The following is a 20,258-nucleotide window of genomic DNA, read 5'->3' on the forward strand; positions in this document are numbered from 1 at the left end:
TCAATGTTTTGGAAGAGTTTGAGAAGAATTGGCATTAATTCTCATTTAAATATTTGATGAAATTCACCAGTGAAATCATCTGGTCCTGGTCTTTTCTTGAATGAGATATTTCTGATTACTGATTCAGTCTCATTATTTGTCTGTTCAGGTTTTTTTTTTTTTTTTTCTTTCATTCATTCAGTTTATTTTGAGGAATTTACTAATTTCTTCTAGGTTGTCCAGTTTGTTGGAATATATAGTTCACAGTAGCCTCTTATGACCCTTTGTATTTCTGTAGTATCAGTTGTAATTCTCTATAATTTATAATTTTATTAATTTGAATCATCTTGCTTCTTTTCTTAGTCTAAAGATTTGTCTTTTCCAAAAAACCACCTCCTAGTTTTATTGATCTTTTCTGTTTTTCATTTATTTCTGCTCTACCCTTTTTCTCCATCCTATGTTAACTTGCACTTATTTTTTTCTTCTTTTCCTAGTTTCTTATTGTGCCAAGTTAGGTTGTTTTTTTGAGATCTTATTTTTTAATATAAGCCTTTATGAATGATATAATTTTTCTTGAATGTCTTTTTCTTCAACCCGTAAATTTTTATTTGTATCATTTTAAGATATTTTAACATTTTCGTTCTGATTTCGCCTTTGACCCATTGGTTTAGAAGTGTGTTACTTTTCAAATATTTGTGGGTATCTGAATTTTCCTCCTTTTATTGATTTCTAGTTCAATACCTTTGGTTTCAGAAAAGATATAATTTCAGTCTTCTTGACTTTTTTAAGACTTGTTTTATGGCCTTACCTATGATCTTTCTTCGAGAATATGCTGTTTCATTCTTGAGAAGAATGTATGTTCTGCTGTTGTGATGGGCAGTTCTGTATATGGCTGTTAGGTTCAGTTGATCAGCAGTGTTGTTCCAATCTGCTGTTTCCTTATTAATATCCTGCCTGCATATCATTGTTGAGAGTGGAGTATTGCAGTCTCCTATGACCTTGTATTAATGTTCATTTTCCCTTCCAGTTGGGTTAATATTTTTTATATATTTAGGTACTCTGTTGTTGGGTGCATAAATATTCAACATTTTTATATCTTCTTGATAAATTGACCCCTTTATCATAATGTAATATCCTTCCTTGTCTCTTGTCACCATTTTTGACTTAAAGTCTAATATGTCTAAGATATTTTTTCTATCCCTTCACTTTTAGCTTATCTGGGTCCTTAAAGCTAAAGTGAGTCTCTTGCGGGCAGCATATTATTGGATCTTATTATTATTATTTTTTATTCATTCAGCCTCCCTGTATCTTTAGATTGGAGTATTTAATCCATTCACATTTAAAGTATTTATTGATAGGTAAGGACTTACTATTGCCATTTTGTTGTTTTCTGACTGTTTATTAGTTCCTTTTTAGCTTTCCTTTCTCACTGTCTTCCTTTATCATTTGGTGACTTAAAAAAATGATTTTAGAGAAAGAAAGAGGAAGGGAAAGGGGGAGGGAGGGAGGGAGAGATACTAATTGGATGTTCCACTTATTTATGTGCTATTTCACTTATTTATGCATTCATTGCTTGATTCTTATATGTACCCTGACTGGGGATTGAATCTGTAACCTTGGCATATGAGGATGACACTCTAACCAACTAAACTACCAGACCAGGGCCATTTGGTGACTTTGTGGTGGCATATTTTGATTTGTTTTTCTTAATTTTTTTGTGTCTCTGCTACAGGGTTTATTATTGTGCTTATCATGAGGCTTATATAAAATAACTTATAATAATAACCTTGTAAAAGGTGATTACAACTTAAAACCCTGTAATTTTACTTCTCCCTGCTCTTTTTAGGTTATTGATATTACATTTTATATCTTTTTATATTATGTATCCATTAACATGTGGGGGCACGCCCAGGCTCAGTGGAAACTTTTGTCCAGCAGAGGTTTTGGGATTGTGGATGAGGAGAAATAAGTTGACCTGGACACTGATTTCTGTCTGGGAGGAAGAGAGGTGGCAGTTCTCTCTAGAGGGGAAAAGCCCCGATCTCCCTTTTCCCGTGCCTATTATTGAGAAAGGTATGTATGGGAGCATACATTCAGAATATGTAAATCACAAATCAGCCTCAAGTGCTTGGATTACTATCAACAACTACTGATTATAGATAACAATGCAAGGAACACAGTGAAAATTCTGGATCAGGGTTCAGTGAACATTCTGGCGTCAGATGACTATCAGGTGCGGGATTTCATATGTTTTCCGGGTTTTGATCTTGGACATTCTATTTCTGTTAAGCAACTGATAAGAAAAGCAGAGCAAGCTTCAAAGCATAGTACACATTCTTTAAGTCCAATTCCCACAGGAACCCTCGGAGTAGTTATCGGGTCCTGCCTGCCTTCTAGCCTTCCTGGTTTCCGGATCAACACTTACAGGCCTCTTTCAAGGCCTGGCTTGTGGAGAGGCTGCAGTTCCCAGTACCACACAAAGTGGTCCTCCACATGAACAAATTATTGTAGTTGTAGTTATTTTTAATATTTGTTTTTTAAACTTTTATACAACTTGAAAATGATTTACATACCATCTCAACAATATTAGAAAATATGACTTTGACTGATTATATATTTACCTTTACTGGTGAGTTTTGTATACTCCTGTTTAAATTTATGTTGTTAATTAGCATTCTTTCATTTCAGCTTTAAGAATTCCCTGTAGTATTTTTTATAAGTCATGTCTAGTGGTAATGAACTTCCTTAGCTTTTTTTGTTTGGGAAAGTTTATGTCTCCTTCATTTCTGAAGGGCAGCTTAGCTGGTCATAGTATTCTTAGTTGGCAATTTTTTTCTGTCAATTCTTGAATGTATCATCCCAGTGTCTCCAGGCTTTCAATCTTTCTACTTAGAAAACTATTTACAGTATATATTTATGGGAGCTCTCTTGTTTGGTGCGTTGCTTTTTTCTTGCTGTTTCCAGATTTTTCTCTTTGTCTTTGACTTTTAACATCTTAATTATGATGTGTCTCAGTGCAGTTCTTTTCAGATTCAACCTATTTAGAGACTTTAGGGCCTCATGAACTAGATGTTTATTTTTTTCTCCAAATTTAGACATTCTCAGCCATTAGTTTTTAAAATAGACTTGGTTCCCTTTTCTCTCTTATTCCTTTGTGATACCCATAATCTTATATTGTTTCTTTGAATGGTGTCTCATAAGTCCTCCTGGCTTTCTTCAATTTCTTATTATTTTTTTCCTCACAGTGCAGGTATGATAGCAGTGAATTCTTTCAGATATCGTCTGAAGAGCTTACTCCTCAGTTTTGAAAGGTGTTTTCTCTGTGTGAAGAATTTTAGATTCACAGGTTTTTTTTTCTTCCTATCACTTTAAGTATATCCATTGTGTTTTGGCTTGTACAGTTTCTAATGAAAAGTTCGCTGTCATTTCTGTCTTTGTTGCTTTGTATATAATGGATCATTTTCTTCTGTTTGATTTGAAGATTTTCTTGTTATCACTGATTTTCAACAAATTCATTATGATATATCTTGGTATTGCTTAAAAAAATGTTTATTCTGATTGAGGTTTGATGAGTTCTTAGATCTGTGATTTTATGATTTTCAACAAATTTGGAAAAAAAATTCAGCCATTCTTCATTTATTTGTTCTGTTTTCCGTCCTACCCTTTTTGGGATTCTAGTGTAAAGCATGACTGCTCGTTATTCCCTCTTCACTGAGGCTCTTTTCATTTTCTATGTCTCTGTGCTTTATTTTGGATAGTTTCTCACTGCTATGTTAGTAAATTCACTGATCTTTTCTTTCTTGTATTTAATCTGTTAATCCTATTGGTGTATTTTTATTTCTGATAGATATTGTATTTGATAGTGTAGTTTTATTTTTTTTTAACTGTATTTTATTAACTTATTGTTATAGTAGTCCCAATTCTTTTTTCCTTTGGTCCCCTCTGCCGAATACCCCCCTTCCCTCCAGCAATCCCACCCACCTTAGTTCATGTCCATGGGTCGTGCATATAAGTTCTTTGGCTTCACTGTTTCCTATATTCTTAACTTCCTCCTGTCTATTTTGTACTAACCAATTATGCTTCTTAATCCCTGAACCATTTCCCCATTTCTCCCCCTTCCCCCTCCCAGCTAATAACCCTCCAAATGATCCCCTTACTTATGATTCTGTTCCTATTCTGGCTTACTTAGTTCAATTTTGTTTTTTATTTATTAGATTCAGTTGTTGGTAGTTGCGAGTTTGTTGTCATTTTAATGTTCATAGTTTTGATCTTCTTTTTCTTAAATAAGTCTCTTTAACATTTAATATAATAATGGCTCAGTGATGATGAACTCCTTTAGCTTTACCTTGTCTGGGAGTCATTTTATCTGTCCTTCCATTCTAAATGATAGCTTTGCTGGATAGAGTAATCTTGGTTGTAGGTCCTTGCTTTTCATCACATTGAATACTTCTTTCCTGTCTCTCCTTGCCTGCAAAGTTTCTTTTGAGAAATCAGCTGATAGTCTTATAGGTACCTCTTTGTAGTTAGTTAGCTCTCTGCTTTTCTCTTGCTGCTTTTAAGATTCTCTCTTTATCTTGAACCTTTGGCATTTTAATTATGATGTGTCTTGGTGTGGTCCTCTTTGGGTCTAGCTTGTTTGGGACTCTCTGTGCTTCCTGGACTTGTATGTCTTATTTCCTTCATTAAATTTGGGAAGTTTTCCTTCATTATATTTTCACATAAGCTTTCAATTTCTTGTTCTTCCTCTTCTCCTTCCGGCACCCCTGTGATTCAGATATTGGCATGTTTAAAGTTGTCCAAGAGGTTCCTAAGCCTCCCCTCATTTTTTTTTCAATTCTTATTTTCTCATTCTGTACTGGTTGATTGTTTATTTCTTCCTTATGTTCCAAATCATTGATCTGAGCCCCGATTTTCTTTCCTTCACCATTGGTTTTGTGTGGATTTTTCTTCGTTTCATTTAACATAGTCTTCACTACTTCCCTTATGCGTCTGCCATTCTTAAGCATATGTGTCAAGTCTGTGAGCATCTTTATCACCAGTGTTTTGAACTCTGCGTCTGTTAGGTTGGCTATCTTCTCATCTGTTAGGTTTCTATCTCCTCATTGTTTAGTTCTCCCATTGGAACCTTGATCCTTTCCCTCTTTTGGGTCATACTTCTCTGTCTCTTCATCTTGTCAGGCTCCTGTGTTTGTTTGCCTTCGTGTCTTAGGTAGAGCTGTCGTACCTATTACATTGTAAGGGGAGGAGCCTTAGGTATTAGTCAGTACAGGTGACCCGTTTCATAGGTTGTGTCACTGTATGTGGGAAAGGGGTCTGAGAAGGAACAATGCTGCTTGCTCAGCCCTTGCCCCTTTTCCAGGCACTTCCTTCCACTTCTATACAACACTTCGCCTCTCTGTTGCCCTGGCCATCATTCCCAGAGTAGGTGGGTCTGTGGACGTTCTAGGATCATGGGGGCCCATTAAATATGTGGACTCTACCGAGAGACCAGCAGTTTCTTCTTCCACCTCAACCCCAACTGGTTTTCACAGTTAGAAGCAATGAGGCTTTATTTTCCCCAGAGCTGGAACTGTGAGCTGCGCTGTTTTGTCTGGTGCTGGGAGCACTCCCTAGGGATCCCTTTCTACTTTTCAAAACATGTGACTGCGCTTTCTGCTGGCCTGCCGCTGCTGCTGCCACAGTGTGTCCTCTCTGACCCAACTCAGCCCCTCCTGCCTGTCTGGATGAGTATTTCTTCTTTATATCTTTGTTTGTTGGACTTCTATGCAGCTTGATTTTCTGGAACTTCTGGTTGTCTCTGGTTTTGAAGTAGTTGTGTTTTTAGTTGTGGATGGAGACATAGCATGTCCGTCTAGCCCTCCATCTTGGCCGGAAGATGATAGTGTATTTTTCATCTGTAGAAGGTTGATGTGGGTTTTATTTATCTATGATCACTGTGTAAGGTGTCAGGAGAGTCCTCTTCCCCCATATCTTGGCTGGTGACTCAGTTAAATACCATTTCTCTGATTGAGCCATGTTTTCTTCATAGAAATGACTTTATCATAAATTAAATTTCACATATAATTGATTTTACTTGGTGTGTCTTTTATGTGCCTTTACCATTGTTTTCTTTTTTCAAGCATCTATTTATAATTTATTTACTAACTAATTTATTTACATCTCTGATTTTACTTTCAAATCTTCTGATCTTATATGCAGTCTGTAATCGAATTCAGAACTTTTAGTTTTCCTAAGTATTTTGCTTTTTTTTCTAGTTCTTTAGGCCCAACCAATAATATGAAAACTGAGTAGATGGGATTTAAAATGTTTCCTTTTATTTCTTATCTATTTATATAATCTTACAATTTTAGACATGAGATGATTCTGGACCTTAATCAAGTCATACATATTAGAGATGTAGAATTGTCTGTCTAGAGAAATGACACAAGAATACATATTTGTGAAATTGGAACTGAATTTCTGATCTGACTCCTTTTTTTTCTCTATAATTTAATTGTATTTATCATTAATGCCTATCTCTAACCTTTAGAATGCAAGCTCCCTAAAGGCTGAGTACACTGTTTTGATTATTTAATTTTTAAAAAGCAAGTTTCAATATCTGATAAAGCTACTTCATCTTCATTACTCTTATTTTTCTGAATTTCTTAGCTATTCTTACTTTTCCATAGGAACTTTAGAACCAGCTTATTTATTTCTTATTGGCTTTTTTACTGAGATAATGTATATCTTTATGGCATGCCTTTTGTGACCCTCAGAAGTTTTTAAAATTTTTTTATTGCTTAGGTTTGTCATTAGTGTTTTGAGATTGCCCCTTCTATAAAATGAAGAGAACAGATTATTTCAGGGTCTGTTAGTCTGGGGTCACTCTCCAGGGATCTCTCTAATTACCTTAAATTATATGCAAATTATCGTATATGTGTGTAATTTGTGATAAGTTGGGAATGGGGTGTGCATGTCAAAGGCTAATTTTTAGGGGAGCTTACTAGATGCTTTTCTAATCTTTGAAGCATGTGATTGAGTTATTTCAGTTGGCTTCTCCTTGCCCTCCTTAAGTCTTAGTAATTTGCAAACCAACCTTCAGAAGCCCCTGTCCCTTTTCACTCTTCTCTTATCCCATTCCCCCCCCCCCCACTTCTCTTAAGAGTCTTAAGAATTCTGCTTTTACTCATTTAAGTTTGGTTTGTGATAGTTTACTGAGCCGCATACTTACCATTTGGGCAATTTTCTGTCAGTTGTACTTCAATACAAAGTTTTAAAAACTTGAGGTAAAATAAAATTTGATGATGTCATTTTATCAACTCTTTGTATGTTAATAGTTCTTTTGGACCATTCTATTATTGCTGTAACATCCTGGTCCAATAAGGAATATTTAATCTTCTTAATCATTAAAAACCATTGGGTTCCTTGAAGAAAGTACCTGTGACCTGTAAATTGCTAATATGAACACATTACTTCCTGCCTCATTTTTTCTTTGGAGCCATTCTACTTGCCTAGAAAGCTTTCTTTCTGTACATGTGGGGAGAAATTTTTAGTACCTGATCATATACACTTGCATTTGTCAGGCCTCTTGACAATATGCTCTCCCTATAGAGCTTTGCATACCTAGCCTAGCTCCTTCATGTCATTTGGCCTGTAGCCTAAATATCACCTCTTCAGAAAGGTCTTCCTGACAAACCTGATTTAAAGGAGCCTAATGGATGCTCTCTATAAATCATGCTGTTAAATTGTTTTCATAGAGCTTATTATTCATATTTATTTTTCTGTTTCTCCTCTACTTCTCTCCCCTACCGAATAGAAAGTTAGCTCTCTGAGAGCAAGGCCCCTGTATTCCTGCAGTTTCAAGTGCCAGGCATACACTGGTTCTTCAAAGCATATTTGAAAAAGTGGTTATTCTTTTTTTATTTTTAAAGATTTTATTTATTTACTTTTAGAGAAGGGGGGGAGGGAGGGAGAAAGAGGGAGAGAAACATCAGTGTGTGAGAGATACATCTATTGGTTGCCTCAAACGCCTGCAACTGGGGACCCAGCCCCCAACCCAGGCATGTGCCCTGACTGGGAATTGAACCTGCACCCTTGTCCTTCACAGGCTGGTACGCAATCCACTGAGCCACACCAGCCAGGATGAGAAAGTGCTTATTCTTTAATTGGACACCCATGAAATCATTTTGAGTGTTCTGTTAGATTAAGTCTTTGTTTTATCAAGCCATTATGAAATACTTGCTATATGAGATACTTTATTTCCTGTTATTATGCTCAGCCTGAAATACAAAAATCAACTTTGTTTGTTGATCTCATAGTATGTTACATCCATATTGGACAGTCCTACATTATTTAAACTAGTTCACAGAGCTTTGTTCTTTAGTCTTTTGGCCATTAATTTGTTCAGTCCACAGCCATCTGATACACTCCTGTAACCCCAGTCCCTAGGTTACTTAGACGTTCTTGCTGTCCCTTGGGCTTAGTTCCAGATTGAAATTTTACTCCTTGAAGCCACTTGACACTTGTTCAAATTGTTTTTCACTATCTGCCCAGTCGCTCTTTTGAATTGCCTTACTTCCTGCACTGGGTGTCTCAGAGAGCTTTCTGTGCCCTCCTTTATCTAATCCTTTCTCTCTTCCTGCTTTTCAGCTGTAAGCCTTTCATTGCATCCTTTAGTCTTTGTACCCAGTATGTTTTCTCATTCTTCTCTTCTGCTTTCCTTTCCTGTTTTAACTCTTCTCTTCACTTATGTTTGTAGGTGCTTTATTTAATTGTCTTATATCACCACTGGTTCTCTAAGCTGTCACCGGAGGCCAGGTTCTTTTTTATCTTTAGAGACTCTTAAAATACTATAGAAATGGTAGCATTTAAAAAGTTTCCTTGATTTTACTTAGATTTAGTGTGCCCAGATGAAAGAGGTTCTTAAATTTATATTTCTTTTTAAATAAAGGCTTGAACCTTAAGAGGTAATAGTTACTAACCTTTTTCATAATATGGTAGATGTGGAAATGATATTTTGATGGGACACTGAGGCAGCTGAGGAAGGAGGCTACTCAGACCCTGGCCTTCTGTTTGCTTAAGGACTGAGGAGATCCATGTATCTTCTCTGTAATCTACTGGATCTAACAACTGGAAGCTCTGCCTTAGGGTAGATAGACTTCAGCAGGTGTGAACCGTCTGAATATTTTATTTTTTTTGTATATATGTATATTTTTAAGAAAGAGTTATAACTTTCATTAGATTCTCAAAGGGGTCCATGAAACAAAAGAGGTTAAGAATTATTGACAGAGAGCAGGATGACAGCTAAGGGGGGGAGGTTAGCAGGGGGAGGGATTGAGCGAAAAGGACAAAGGACTCACGGACATGGACAACGGTGTGGTGACTGTGGGGGGAAGGGGAGAATAAGGGCACTAAATGGTAATGAAAAAAATACAATAACAAAAATGAAAAGTAAAATAGAATAAAATTTCTCTTAGCAATTTAAAACAAGAACTATTGCTCTAAATTTTGGAACTAAAACCAAATGAATGGCATACTTATTATCATTTACTTGTTTCTGGCACATTTTTTTTTTTTTGATTACAAAGTTATAGATATCTTTGTTATACAAAATTCAAACATTACAGGTAGAGTTAATGTAGAAAGTAAAAGTATGCCATATCACTCCCAGTTAAGAGTTTTTTCTTTTTTTTTTTTTTTAATTTAAAGATTTTGTTTATTTATTTTTAGAGAGAGGGGAAGGGAGGGAGAAAGGGAGGGCGAGAAACATTAATGTGTGGTTGCCTCTTGTGCGTCCCGAGCTGGGGACCTGGCCTGCAACCCAGGCATGTGCCCTGACTGGAAATCAAACCAGCGACCCTTTGGTTCGCAGGGTGGCGCTCAATCCACTGAGCCACACCAGCCAGGGCTATAACAGCAAGTTTATTTAAAAGGTCACCAAGGTAGAATAAATGGGTTTAGGAAACAAGTTAACAGAGACAAAAGAAGGACCCCTGGAGCTTAGGAGGAGAGGCAGGGAAGATGTGCCTGGGGGAAGATGTGGTGTGCTCTATAGCGAGAGCAGGGCTGGGTCTTGAGGGTATTTTTATCTGGAGGTATTAGGGGAGGATCCCCATAGAATTTTCCCAGCTTTCCAGGTGTGTCCTTTCAGGGTCTTGGTCTCTAGTGACTGGTTGGCGCTAGAGCAAGGGATCATTAGGCAGTGCAACCTGTGGTCCAGATGTCAGCAGTGGTGTCCCATGTCTGGTTTTGGTGCTTTTCTGGGCCTGGAGCTGAAACACAACTGAGGGTAAGATGTATTTGATGTGGGTCAGAACCTCATTGTCCTGCGCACTTAATGCCTAAGGGCTGTTCTCTAGCCCCTTTGCTCATTCCTTTTCTGAGGGTGTCTGATCCCCAAGACTAGCAACATGCCAGGGGAGGAAAGGTCAGGGGAGGGTCGGAACTGCAAGACCAGCAGTATGCTAGGGAGGAAAGGTCACCTTGGGGATGAGGTCCTTGTTTTCCCAGTTTTCCAGGGTGCTAGGCACCTGGAGTGTTCCACCCTGGTGTCCTTCTGTACTTGGTCTGTCGTCATTGCTCTGCTCGTGTCAGTCTAACTGCCCATCAGAGATCACCATCATTCAGTTAATCTGTTCTGTTACTAAACATGGGAGTGGTTTCTAACTTCTTTGTGTTGCAAACTTTGGTATAGTGACCATATTTGTGGATATAAGGGGCGGGGGGAGTAGGTTTATAGTTCGCATTGAAAATAATACAGTAATTAATAATACAAGAATAAACTTTTGTATACTCACAACTGTAAACCTACTTTTGCCCCACCCTGTAATCCTGTAACTTTAGCAATGTTTTTTTATAATAAATTTCTAGAAATAAAAATGCTAATCTAGGGTTATGAACACTTAAAGTTTTAATAGATATTGTCAAAATGTCACCAAAAACTGCATGTCTTTATACTTTCGTGTGTATGATAACAGAAATTTTTGCCCATGCTTTCCAACGATGAATCTTTCCTAAAACGTAAGATGAAAAAACATTTTGTGTTATCAAAATTTTCAAACGTACACTAAGGTAAAGAAAATGTCAACACTGAACCTCCATGTGCCCATCACTGGACTCAACATTTATTAAGATTTTTGCCACATTTGCTTCATCTTTGTTTTTAAAGATTTTATTTATTTAGTTTTGAGAGAGAGTGGAAGGGAGAGAAAAAGAGAAGGAGAGAAACGTCAATGTGTGAGAGATACATCCATCAGTTGCCTTTCACACATCCCCCACTGGAGACCTGGCCTGTAACTCAGGCACGTGCCCTGACTGGGAATTGAACCGATGACTTTTTGGTTCGCAGGCCAGAACTCAATCCACTGAGCCACACCAGCCAGGGCATTTGCCCTTTTTCTTTTAGCTGGAATTTTTTCCCCTCACTCCCTCCATCCTCACTACCTTTTGCTATAGTATTTTGAAGCAAATCCCAAACATTGTGTCCCAAATATTGTGTTAAATCACCCTGATATGCTTCAGTATTCATCTTTAAAAAAACATTTTCTTTCTTTAAAATTTTTTTTAACTTTTTAGTACAGAAAATTTCAAACATATAACAGCAATGAACATAATGAACCCAGCTAGCATGGTTTGAAAAGAAAAATATTTTATTTATTTACTTTTAGAGAGAAGGAGAGGCGGGGGGAAAGAGAGGGAGAGAAACATTAATGTGTGAGAGAAACAGATTTGTTGCCTCTCACACGCCCCCAACTGGGGACCCGGCCCGCAACCAAGGCATGTACACTGGCTGGGAATTGAACCAGCGACTTTTGGTTCACAGGCCAGCACTCAATCCATTGAGCCATACCAGTCAGGGCTAGCGTGATCTTTTATGAGGGGAAAACTCTTGGTGGCATTTACTAATGACCAATTAGAACTACATTCTTCTGACTTGGTGCCTTAAAAATCTAAAAGGAGTATGTACTTTTAGTGGCTTTGATATGGCCTTACATAAATGCCATCTGTCTGTCTCTCGGGTTTAATAATTAACAACTCATAGCTGGTCTTGGCATACTTTTACCTACTTCACTTCACCCATCCAGAGTATTTTGAAGCAAGTCCCATACATTATAGCATTTCATCTGTAAATATTTATATAGATACATATATCTAAAGACAAGACTTCCCTTTTCAATAACCACAGTGCTGCTGTTAGTCATACCCACACAAGATTATCCCTTTCTTCCTGGTTACTTTATTCACATTTGATTTTGCTCTGTATGGAATATATTTTGCTTATGGTCTAAGAAAAATCAAATTTATGTTCTGTATTTAAATAATAAACTGCCTTCTCCACACTTACTTGAGATACCATATTTATTATATTAAATTCACAAGCTTACATAGTCTGCTTCTAGACTCCATTGTGGTCCAGTGATGTTATCACACTACTACAAATTTTTAATTATGATTAAGGGGCCAAGTATAGTATAACACTATTTTTTAAGGTCTATGTCAATATCATGAATTTTTTTCAATTTGTACTGATTTTTTTCACGCATATCCTCTTCCATTTGAATTTTAGAATTAGTTTGTAATTAGTTCCATGGGGATTTAAATCGAATGACATTGACTTCCAGTCAAGATGGTGGTGTAGGCAGACATGGTTCACCTCTTTGCACAACCACATCAAAATTACAACTATATTATAGAATAACCATCACTCAGAACCATCAGAAATCAAGTTGAATTGAAACCTGAAAACTGGGTTAAAGAAACCACATTCATCCACATTGGTAGGAGGAGGGCAGATGCAGAATGTGCTGGTTTCTCATCCATGTATGGTAGATAAAAATTTGGGAGGGCTATCTCAAGAGTGAGAGTCCCAGCCCCAAACCAGGCCTCCTGGCTCAGAGTTCCAGTGCCAGGAAGATAAGTTCCCACAACTTCTAGTTGCAGAAAGCGGCGGGGATTACGTCAGTGGAAGAAACTGGTGGAGCCCCAAGCAGTTCCTCTTAACCCACACATGGACTTACCTACTCAGACTTACTCCTTCTGAGTTCCAGCACCAGGGTAGCAACTTGAAAGGCACCAGTGGTATACAGGGAGAAACTCAAGTGTCTGGCATCAAGGCAAGCAGAGGCCATTTTCCTTTTTCTAAATCCTCTCCCAAAGAGCCAGAAAGCTAGTGCCATATCTAAGACTTCATCAACGTGGCTAACACTGTTTGACCTGCCTTGGAGATTCCCAGAGACTCTACCCCATCCAACTTATGGGCCCACCCAAGTTACTTTTCCCATATGAATGGTTGGTCTTGGCTCATGCTGCACAATTTCCTAAATCCTCTCAAACAAAGAACAGTTGGACTCAATGAGCCCCAGGCCCAGCACTAGCAGCAGCCAGCCTAGATTCATAGCTTGGCTTCACATGGTAATCTCCAAGCCCAGCACACATAGCAGCCATCTCAGATTGCTTTATAGCTGAGGTAGGGTGGCCCCGGGCAAAACACAGGTGGAAGCTGACCTTGGTCTGTACCACCTGGGAAACCGCAGTGCCAGTGCACCCAGTGGACAGCTACAGACCATGTCAAAGCACCACCACCTGGCCCCTGCACAGCCGATCTTCCACAGAGGGTGGAGGTTAGTGGTAAGTGGTCACAGGTAATCCTTGTAGTTGACTGGCCTGGGTAAATCCCTCTCATTGATCTGCCAACAGCAACCAAGGGTGAACTACAAGAGGAGGGTGTACTCAACCCATACAAAGGGTGCACCTCGAGTACCCAGCTTGGATGATAGGGAAGGCTGTGCCACTGGACCCTACAGGACACACTAAAGACAGAGTGAAAGCAGCTTTACCTAATATATAGAAACAAAGACAGGGAGGCTGCCAAAATGAAGAGACAAAGAAACATGGCCCAAATGAAAACACAGATCAAAAGTCCAGAAAAAGAGCTAAACAAAATGGAGATAAGCAATCTATCAGATTAAGAGTTCAAAACACTGGTTATGAGGATGCTCAAGGAACCTTAGTGAGGACCTCAGCAGCATGAAAAAGATCCAGTCAGAAACAAAGGATATACCAATTGAAATAAACAATTTCAGGGAAACAGTAGTAGAGTGGATGAAGCCGAGAATCAAATCAATGATTTGAAACATAAGGAAGCAAAAAACAAATAATCAGAACAACAAGAAGGAAAAAGAATCCAAATAAATGAGGATAGTATAAGCAGCCTCTGGGACGACTTCAAGAGGTCAACATACGCATCATAGGGGTGCGCATAGAAGAGAAAGAGCAAGAAATTGGAAATCTATTTTAAAAAATAATGAAAACTTCCTAATTTGGTGAAGGAAACAGACATGCAAGTCCAGAAAGTACAGAGAATCCCGAACAAGATGGATGCAAAGAAGCCCACTCCAAGACACATCATAAGTAAAATGCCAGAGATTTAAGATAAAGAGGTAATCTTAAATGCAGCAAGAGAAAAGTGGTTAGTTTTATAGGAGAGTTTACATAAGACTGTCTGCTGATGTCTCAAAAGAAACTTTGCCAGTCAGGGCACATAGGGTTGCACGCCAGATCCCCAGTTGGGGGCGTGTGAGAGGCAACCACACATTGATGTTTCTCTCCCTCTCTTTCTCCTTTCTTCTCTCTCTAAAAACAAATAAAGAAATAAAATTAAAAAAAAATAGAAACGTTGCAGGCTAGAAGGGACTGGCAAGACATATTTTAAGTCATGAAAAGCAGGGACCTACAATCAAGATTGCTCTACCCAACAAAGCTATTGTTTAGAATCAAAGGACAGATAAAGTGCTTCCCAGGCAAGAAAAAACTAAAGGAGTCCCTCATCACCAAACCATTATTATATGAAATGTTAAAGGGACTTATTTAAGAAAAAGAAGAAAATAAAAAACTATGAACATTAAAATGGCAAAAATACATATCTATCAACAATTGGATCTAAAAAACAAACTAATCAAACAAGAGGAACAAAGACAGAATCATGGATACAGAAAGTATTTTGATGGTTGTCAGATAGGAAGGGGTGTATGGGGGAATGGGTGAAGAGATGAGGGGATTAAGAAGCACAAATAGGTAGTTATAGACTAGCCATGGGGATGTAAAATACAATATAGGAAATGGAGTAGCCAATGAACTTATGTGCACGATCCATGGACATGAACAATGGTGGTGGGATTGCCTGAGGTAGTGGGGGGTGCTGGATGGAGGGGCCAGAGTGGGGAAAATTGGGACAACTGTAATAGCATAATCAATAAAATATAATTAAAAAAAATAAATCGAATGATATTAAGTTAGGTGGAACTGACATTTAAAAAATAAAATGGATTTTCCATTTGGGTATGTAGTTTCCTCTATTCAGATCTTTTATGTTTTTCAACTAAAACAGTTTCTACACCCTTCTTAATAAGATTATTTCTAGGCATTTATATGTTTAGTGTGGTTATTTTTGTTTGGTCACAAAATACCTCAATTTTGATTATTGGATGGTGAATATAGAATAGTTTATTTCATTTTTGCTCAACTTTACCAGTCATGCTCTAAAATAAGTAAAAATAAAATTGAAATGCATATAGTCACATGTATAAATTTTTAAAATAAATAAGTATTTATGTCACTTATGCATTAATGCAGTAAGTTAGAAATAATTGAATTAAGGAATGCATATATTTGGGAAATGATCAATTTATATTTCGTGGTTTATAAACAGTGAAATAATAAAGTAATACTTGAACATAATAAATTGCAGTTAAAAATATAAATCCTGTAATGAGATTTTCTTTCTGTACTGTAGTTGGAACTTATAAGTCCTGTAATGAGATTTCCTTTTTGTATTCTAGTATGATCTTTTATTAGGAAGATATATCCCTCAGTGCCATTTTTGATGTAAAGACCTATTAAAACTATATGTTCTTTAAACTTGGTGCCTTTAAAATTAAAAAGGAAGAATACATTGGCTTTGATATTGGTTTGCATTCTGCTTTTGGATATTGTGAACAGAAGTATTATATTCTTGACAGGTTAGATATTATTATTAATTGTTATTTTCTTTTTCATATTACAGGTTTTGCAGAAGGCATCAAATTAAATCAAGTTCAAATATTCCTTGTGTCCCCAAAGACTTACTGATGATGTCTGAATTTGTGCTTCCAAGATTTATTTTTTGTCTCATTCAGTACTTAAGAGAAGGCTATAATGAGCCAGGTATGTTTGATTAATTTTTTTTTTTTTTTTTACTCTTCATCTGAAGACATTTTTTTTCATTGCTTTTAGAGAGAGAGAAAGGGAGAGAGGGAGAGAGAAAAACATTGATGTGAGAGAGAACCATCAGTTGGTTGCCTCCCCAGCATCTGGACAGGGGATCGTAGGCTCCAGATTGGGCTCGCACATGCCCGTGCTCGAACCAGGGATCGAATCCACAACCTAGGTTTGCACCCTAACTGAGAATCGAACTTGCAACCTTTTGTTTATGGTCTGATGCCCCAACTGAGCCACACTGGCCAGGGTGACTAGGTATGTTTAATTTACTCTTTGTTAGTACTCTTTAAGATCCAGTTAACATTTAGCATTAATAACGAGGTCAGTTTCTTGAGATAACATCTTTTGCTTAACATTTTTAATGAGATGACTATGAAATAGTAAATAAAAATCACACTGAATATTAATTAAATAACCTAGTCGATTCTTAGTAGTTGGCACAGTTTGCCACTCTGTACTCCTGGGATCAAAGATGATTTTGATAAAACTTACATTGCATTTTGCATAGGTAGAAATAATCATATTATAGGGTGAAAGTGACTTTATTTGCATTTATAATGTGATTGAGTAGAATTAGGAAGTCCTGGAAATGTTTGAATTTAACTTATATTTTTCGAAGATTAAACTACTCTTTCACCAATATTTATCTATAGCTATCTCTCTCTCTCTCTCTCTCTCTGCTCTCCCCCACTTTTTTGTAGAGGTCTATATATTTTTGTTCCCCTACATATATAACAACTAATAAGAGTCAAATGGCTCACTCTCATATTACTAGTAGAATGTATGGGTGTAAGCATCATGATAGTGTTGAAAAGAGAAAAGAAACATGCAAATTATAGGTATTATTCGTACCTTTTAAGATTTATTCACAATCTTACTTAATATACTTTAGTTAAATATTTGGATTTAGGTATTACCTATTAAAATTTTCAGTATGACATTGTGGATTACAGATATCAGTTAGTGGTATGAAACAAATTTATTAGTTTTTTTTGTCTTCTACTTTTCTAATGATACTTGCATTTCTGTCATAAAAGGGACTGCTTTTTGCATTGCTTTTAGAGGTTTTAATGATTATTTTTAGAGGTTTTAAATTATTTAATGCTATAAATAATCTTAAATTTAATGTGAAACTAGGCTACACATTTTTATCTTCTGTTTATATCCCATTCTTAAAGTATGAAGAAATATTAATAGCGTCTTCATTATTCCAAAACTATCATGTTATCTTCATTGTGAGCAAACACTTTCTTATTTCTACATTTTTAGCAAATTATACAATCCTTTGTTAAGTACTTCTACTCTTCTCAACGTATATGTTGTAAAATATAGAAAGAAATATTATTTTGATTTAGTTTTGGACTACCTTGTCTTTGGAATGAAGGAACCAGATACCAGACGGGTTATTGAACTTGCCTTCTGTACAATTTCTTATAATCACAGAATAATTCAAACAAAAGTATATTTTATATATTTTTTGCTGTGGTGATATTTAGCAGTTATAAAGGTAGATAACATAGATACGTAACTTTGATAATTATCTGTTACCATTATCTGAAAACATAAAGGAATGAATGGAAGTACTTTTTTATCTTAAGATGAGCTTCATGAACTTAGATTCATGATATTTTCCTTTGTATATAACCATTTGTGCTCAGCATAAATTTCTTGTGTCTGTGTGAAAAAAAGACTTTAAAATTAAAGAAAGGACTTAAAATGATCTAATCTGTGGTAATGGAAGTTCAGAGATCTTATGGTTTTACATTTGCTTTGAATTTTATTTTTCATTTCACCCTACAGTCCTCAGACCAATGTCGCAACTTGTGTTAGAGCCCTTCAAACCCAAAGCAAATGTTAATTAAATATCTACTGTGTTACTGCACAAGTCATTGAAGGAGACAGTAAAGATGAATAATATACAGTGTTAGCTTTCTACTGAGAAAGTGAGGTTTTTGGTTTGGGCCCCATGACTCAAAGTTATCTAGAATTTTATTCAAAGATTATCTTTGAGCTAGGTATGAGTTCCTTGGGGGTAGGAACTATGTTTGATTTAGTCTTGCTTTTCAGTGCTTATCATGAAGTAGATGCTGAATTAATGAATGGAATTGATGTCTCCTTTCCTGGGCATGCAGGATTCTGTTAGCGCCCTTATATGCATCTTGTTTTAACCATTTATGACTAAGCTCTAAATCTCTATTCACTTCTTTCTTTTAGACCTCAGCTTCTCTAAAGCATCTTTGTTTCTTTTCCTCTTAAATATTCTTTTTTCAGTTACTGTGAAGTTTCTCTTTTCTCCTATCTCTACTAGGCTTATATTGCTTGGTATTTTAAAAGTGTTTTAGTAAAAACATTTATGTTGATTAAAACAGTTATTTTTCATTTTAGTTGCTTTGACCTTCAGCTAACACAAGTCTGTATTTTTGGAATACGATAGAAGATTTGTTATTTGCTATACAAGTTTAAATTTAGAGCTGATGCAGTTTTGTCTAACATTTTTATACTACTCTCATTGTATTGATTTTGGTCTTGTTTTATTTCAAGGAGTTATCTTAACTTTTTCTTAAATACTATCTAATTTTGAAATGATCTTATGATTACATTTATATATCTGGAAGTATAAGAGCCACAAATTGAATGCTTCTTATAGAAATTAAATACTTAATACCTTATGGTGTCATCTCTTTCCTCATCAGCCTTTTCTTACAGGACTGAATTCCTAAGCAAGTCTGCCCTAGGCTGGGTGCTGGATGGATACCTAATTTCCAAATAGAGTCCTTATATTAACTTTTTTGATTATAAAATATTGTCATCTAAGTTTAATTTTAAAAGGATAAAATATTATTATCAAAATATTTTAAAGAAAGTTAATTATGTATATATATAATTTTTTTTTTCTTTAGCAGCTGATGTACCATCAGAAAAAGACCTTAACAAAGTCCTTCAGCTTTTGGAACCTCAAATTTCCTTTTTAGAAGATCTAACTAAAATGGGAGGAGCAATGCGGTCTGTTCTTACACAAGTTTTGACAAACCAACAGAATTACAAAGACCTGACTTCTGGTGAGTAAAGTGTTAGAGTAGAAGAATGTTAAAATTTACTTATATTACTATAATTATTAGAAACTGTATATTTTACAGCCTAAAAGTAAAATGTATGTATATTTTTTCATAAAGCTGGAAATTATTAAGAATAACTCTATTTCATGGATGAAGGAACAGAGCCCCAGAAAAATAAATGACTGATTCAAGACCTTACAACTAACTTATTATGAAGTTGCGACTAGAACCCAGGTCTCCTAATTTTTGGTGTGACATAATTATAACTATATTCTTCCTTTCTTTTTTCAAATAACAACAACTACTTTTATGTTTTCATCATTGGCATTCTAAACTTTTGGGTTGTGTGGCCTAGGGTTTCGTAATAATGTAGAGTTTAAGTTATAAAACTTGGAATTGTTGTGGATGCTTTTATGATATACTGTACTGTTATGTAAAATACTTTAGTTTTTCTACCTTTAGTTTAGCTCAAATTTATAGTATAATAAATATATCAATTATTTGAAAATCTTGTTATAAGTATTTTAAGTAGCATTCTTTTTGCTGTCTCATAAATAGCATGCTTTTAAAATTGAAGTTTATCTTGCTTCTTGGTGTAATTTTCATGTTTATTTTTAATCACCTGTTATTTAAAGATAATCTGATACATTTGTTCCTTCAGCAAATACTCAAGTATCCGCTGTGTGTTTGGCTTTGGGCTAGGTAGTAGAGCTTGGGGTAGAGAAGGTAATTAATAAACCTGGAAATCCTGTTACGACCCTTATAAAACTTATAATCTTAAGTGAGATGACATTAATAAAACCCTCCGACTAAAAAATTGTACAATTATAAACTGTAGTAAATTCTATGAAAGAGTAGGATAAGTTTATTAAAGAGAGACCTAATTTCACAGAGGTGAGGGGAGTTTGATTCCAGGTAGAGGATATCTTCCACTTCTGACTGTTGGACTAGCCCTTAGGCCATAAACAACATAAAACTGGAAAAAAATGA

General features: G+C 36.1%; 1 protein-coding gene across 6 annotated transcripts in view; it reads left to right on the forward strand.

Moving 5' to 3' along the window:
* UBR3 (ubiquitin protein ligase E3 component n-recognin 3) overlaps window positions 1–20,258 on the forward strand; it is a 210,608-nt gene that overhangs the window by 17,865 nt on the left and 172,485 nt on the right. For 4 of the 6 annotated variants that reach the window (XM_090280628.1, XM_090280637.1, XM_090280645.1 and 1 more), the window contains exons 2-3: window positions 16,019–16,158; window positions 19,113–19,271. In XM_090280628.1, coding sequence (XP_090136754.1) covers window positions 16,019–16,158; window positions 19,113–19,271 — 299 coding nt within the window. The remainder of the gene's footprint in view (window positions 1–16,018; window positions 16,159–19,112; window positions 19,272–20,258) is intronic. The other 2 variants (XM_090280632.1, XM_090280651.1) reach the window with 1 other exon arrangement.

The sequence above is a fragment of the Furipterus horrens genome, unplaced genomic scaffold, assembly GCF_987537825.1.
Source record: "Furipterus horrens unplaced genomic scaffold, mFurHor1.1.pri manual_scaffold_1, whole genome shotgun sequence".
Taxonomy (NCBI): domain Eukaryota; kingdom Metazoa; phylum Chordata; class Mammalia; order Chiroptera; family Furipteridae; genus Furipterus; species Furipterus horrens.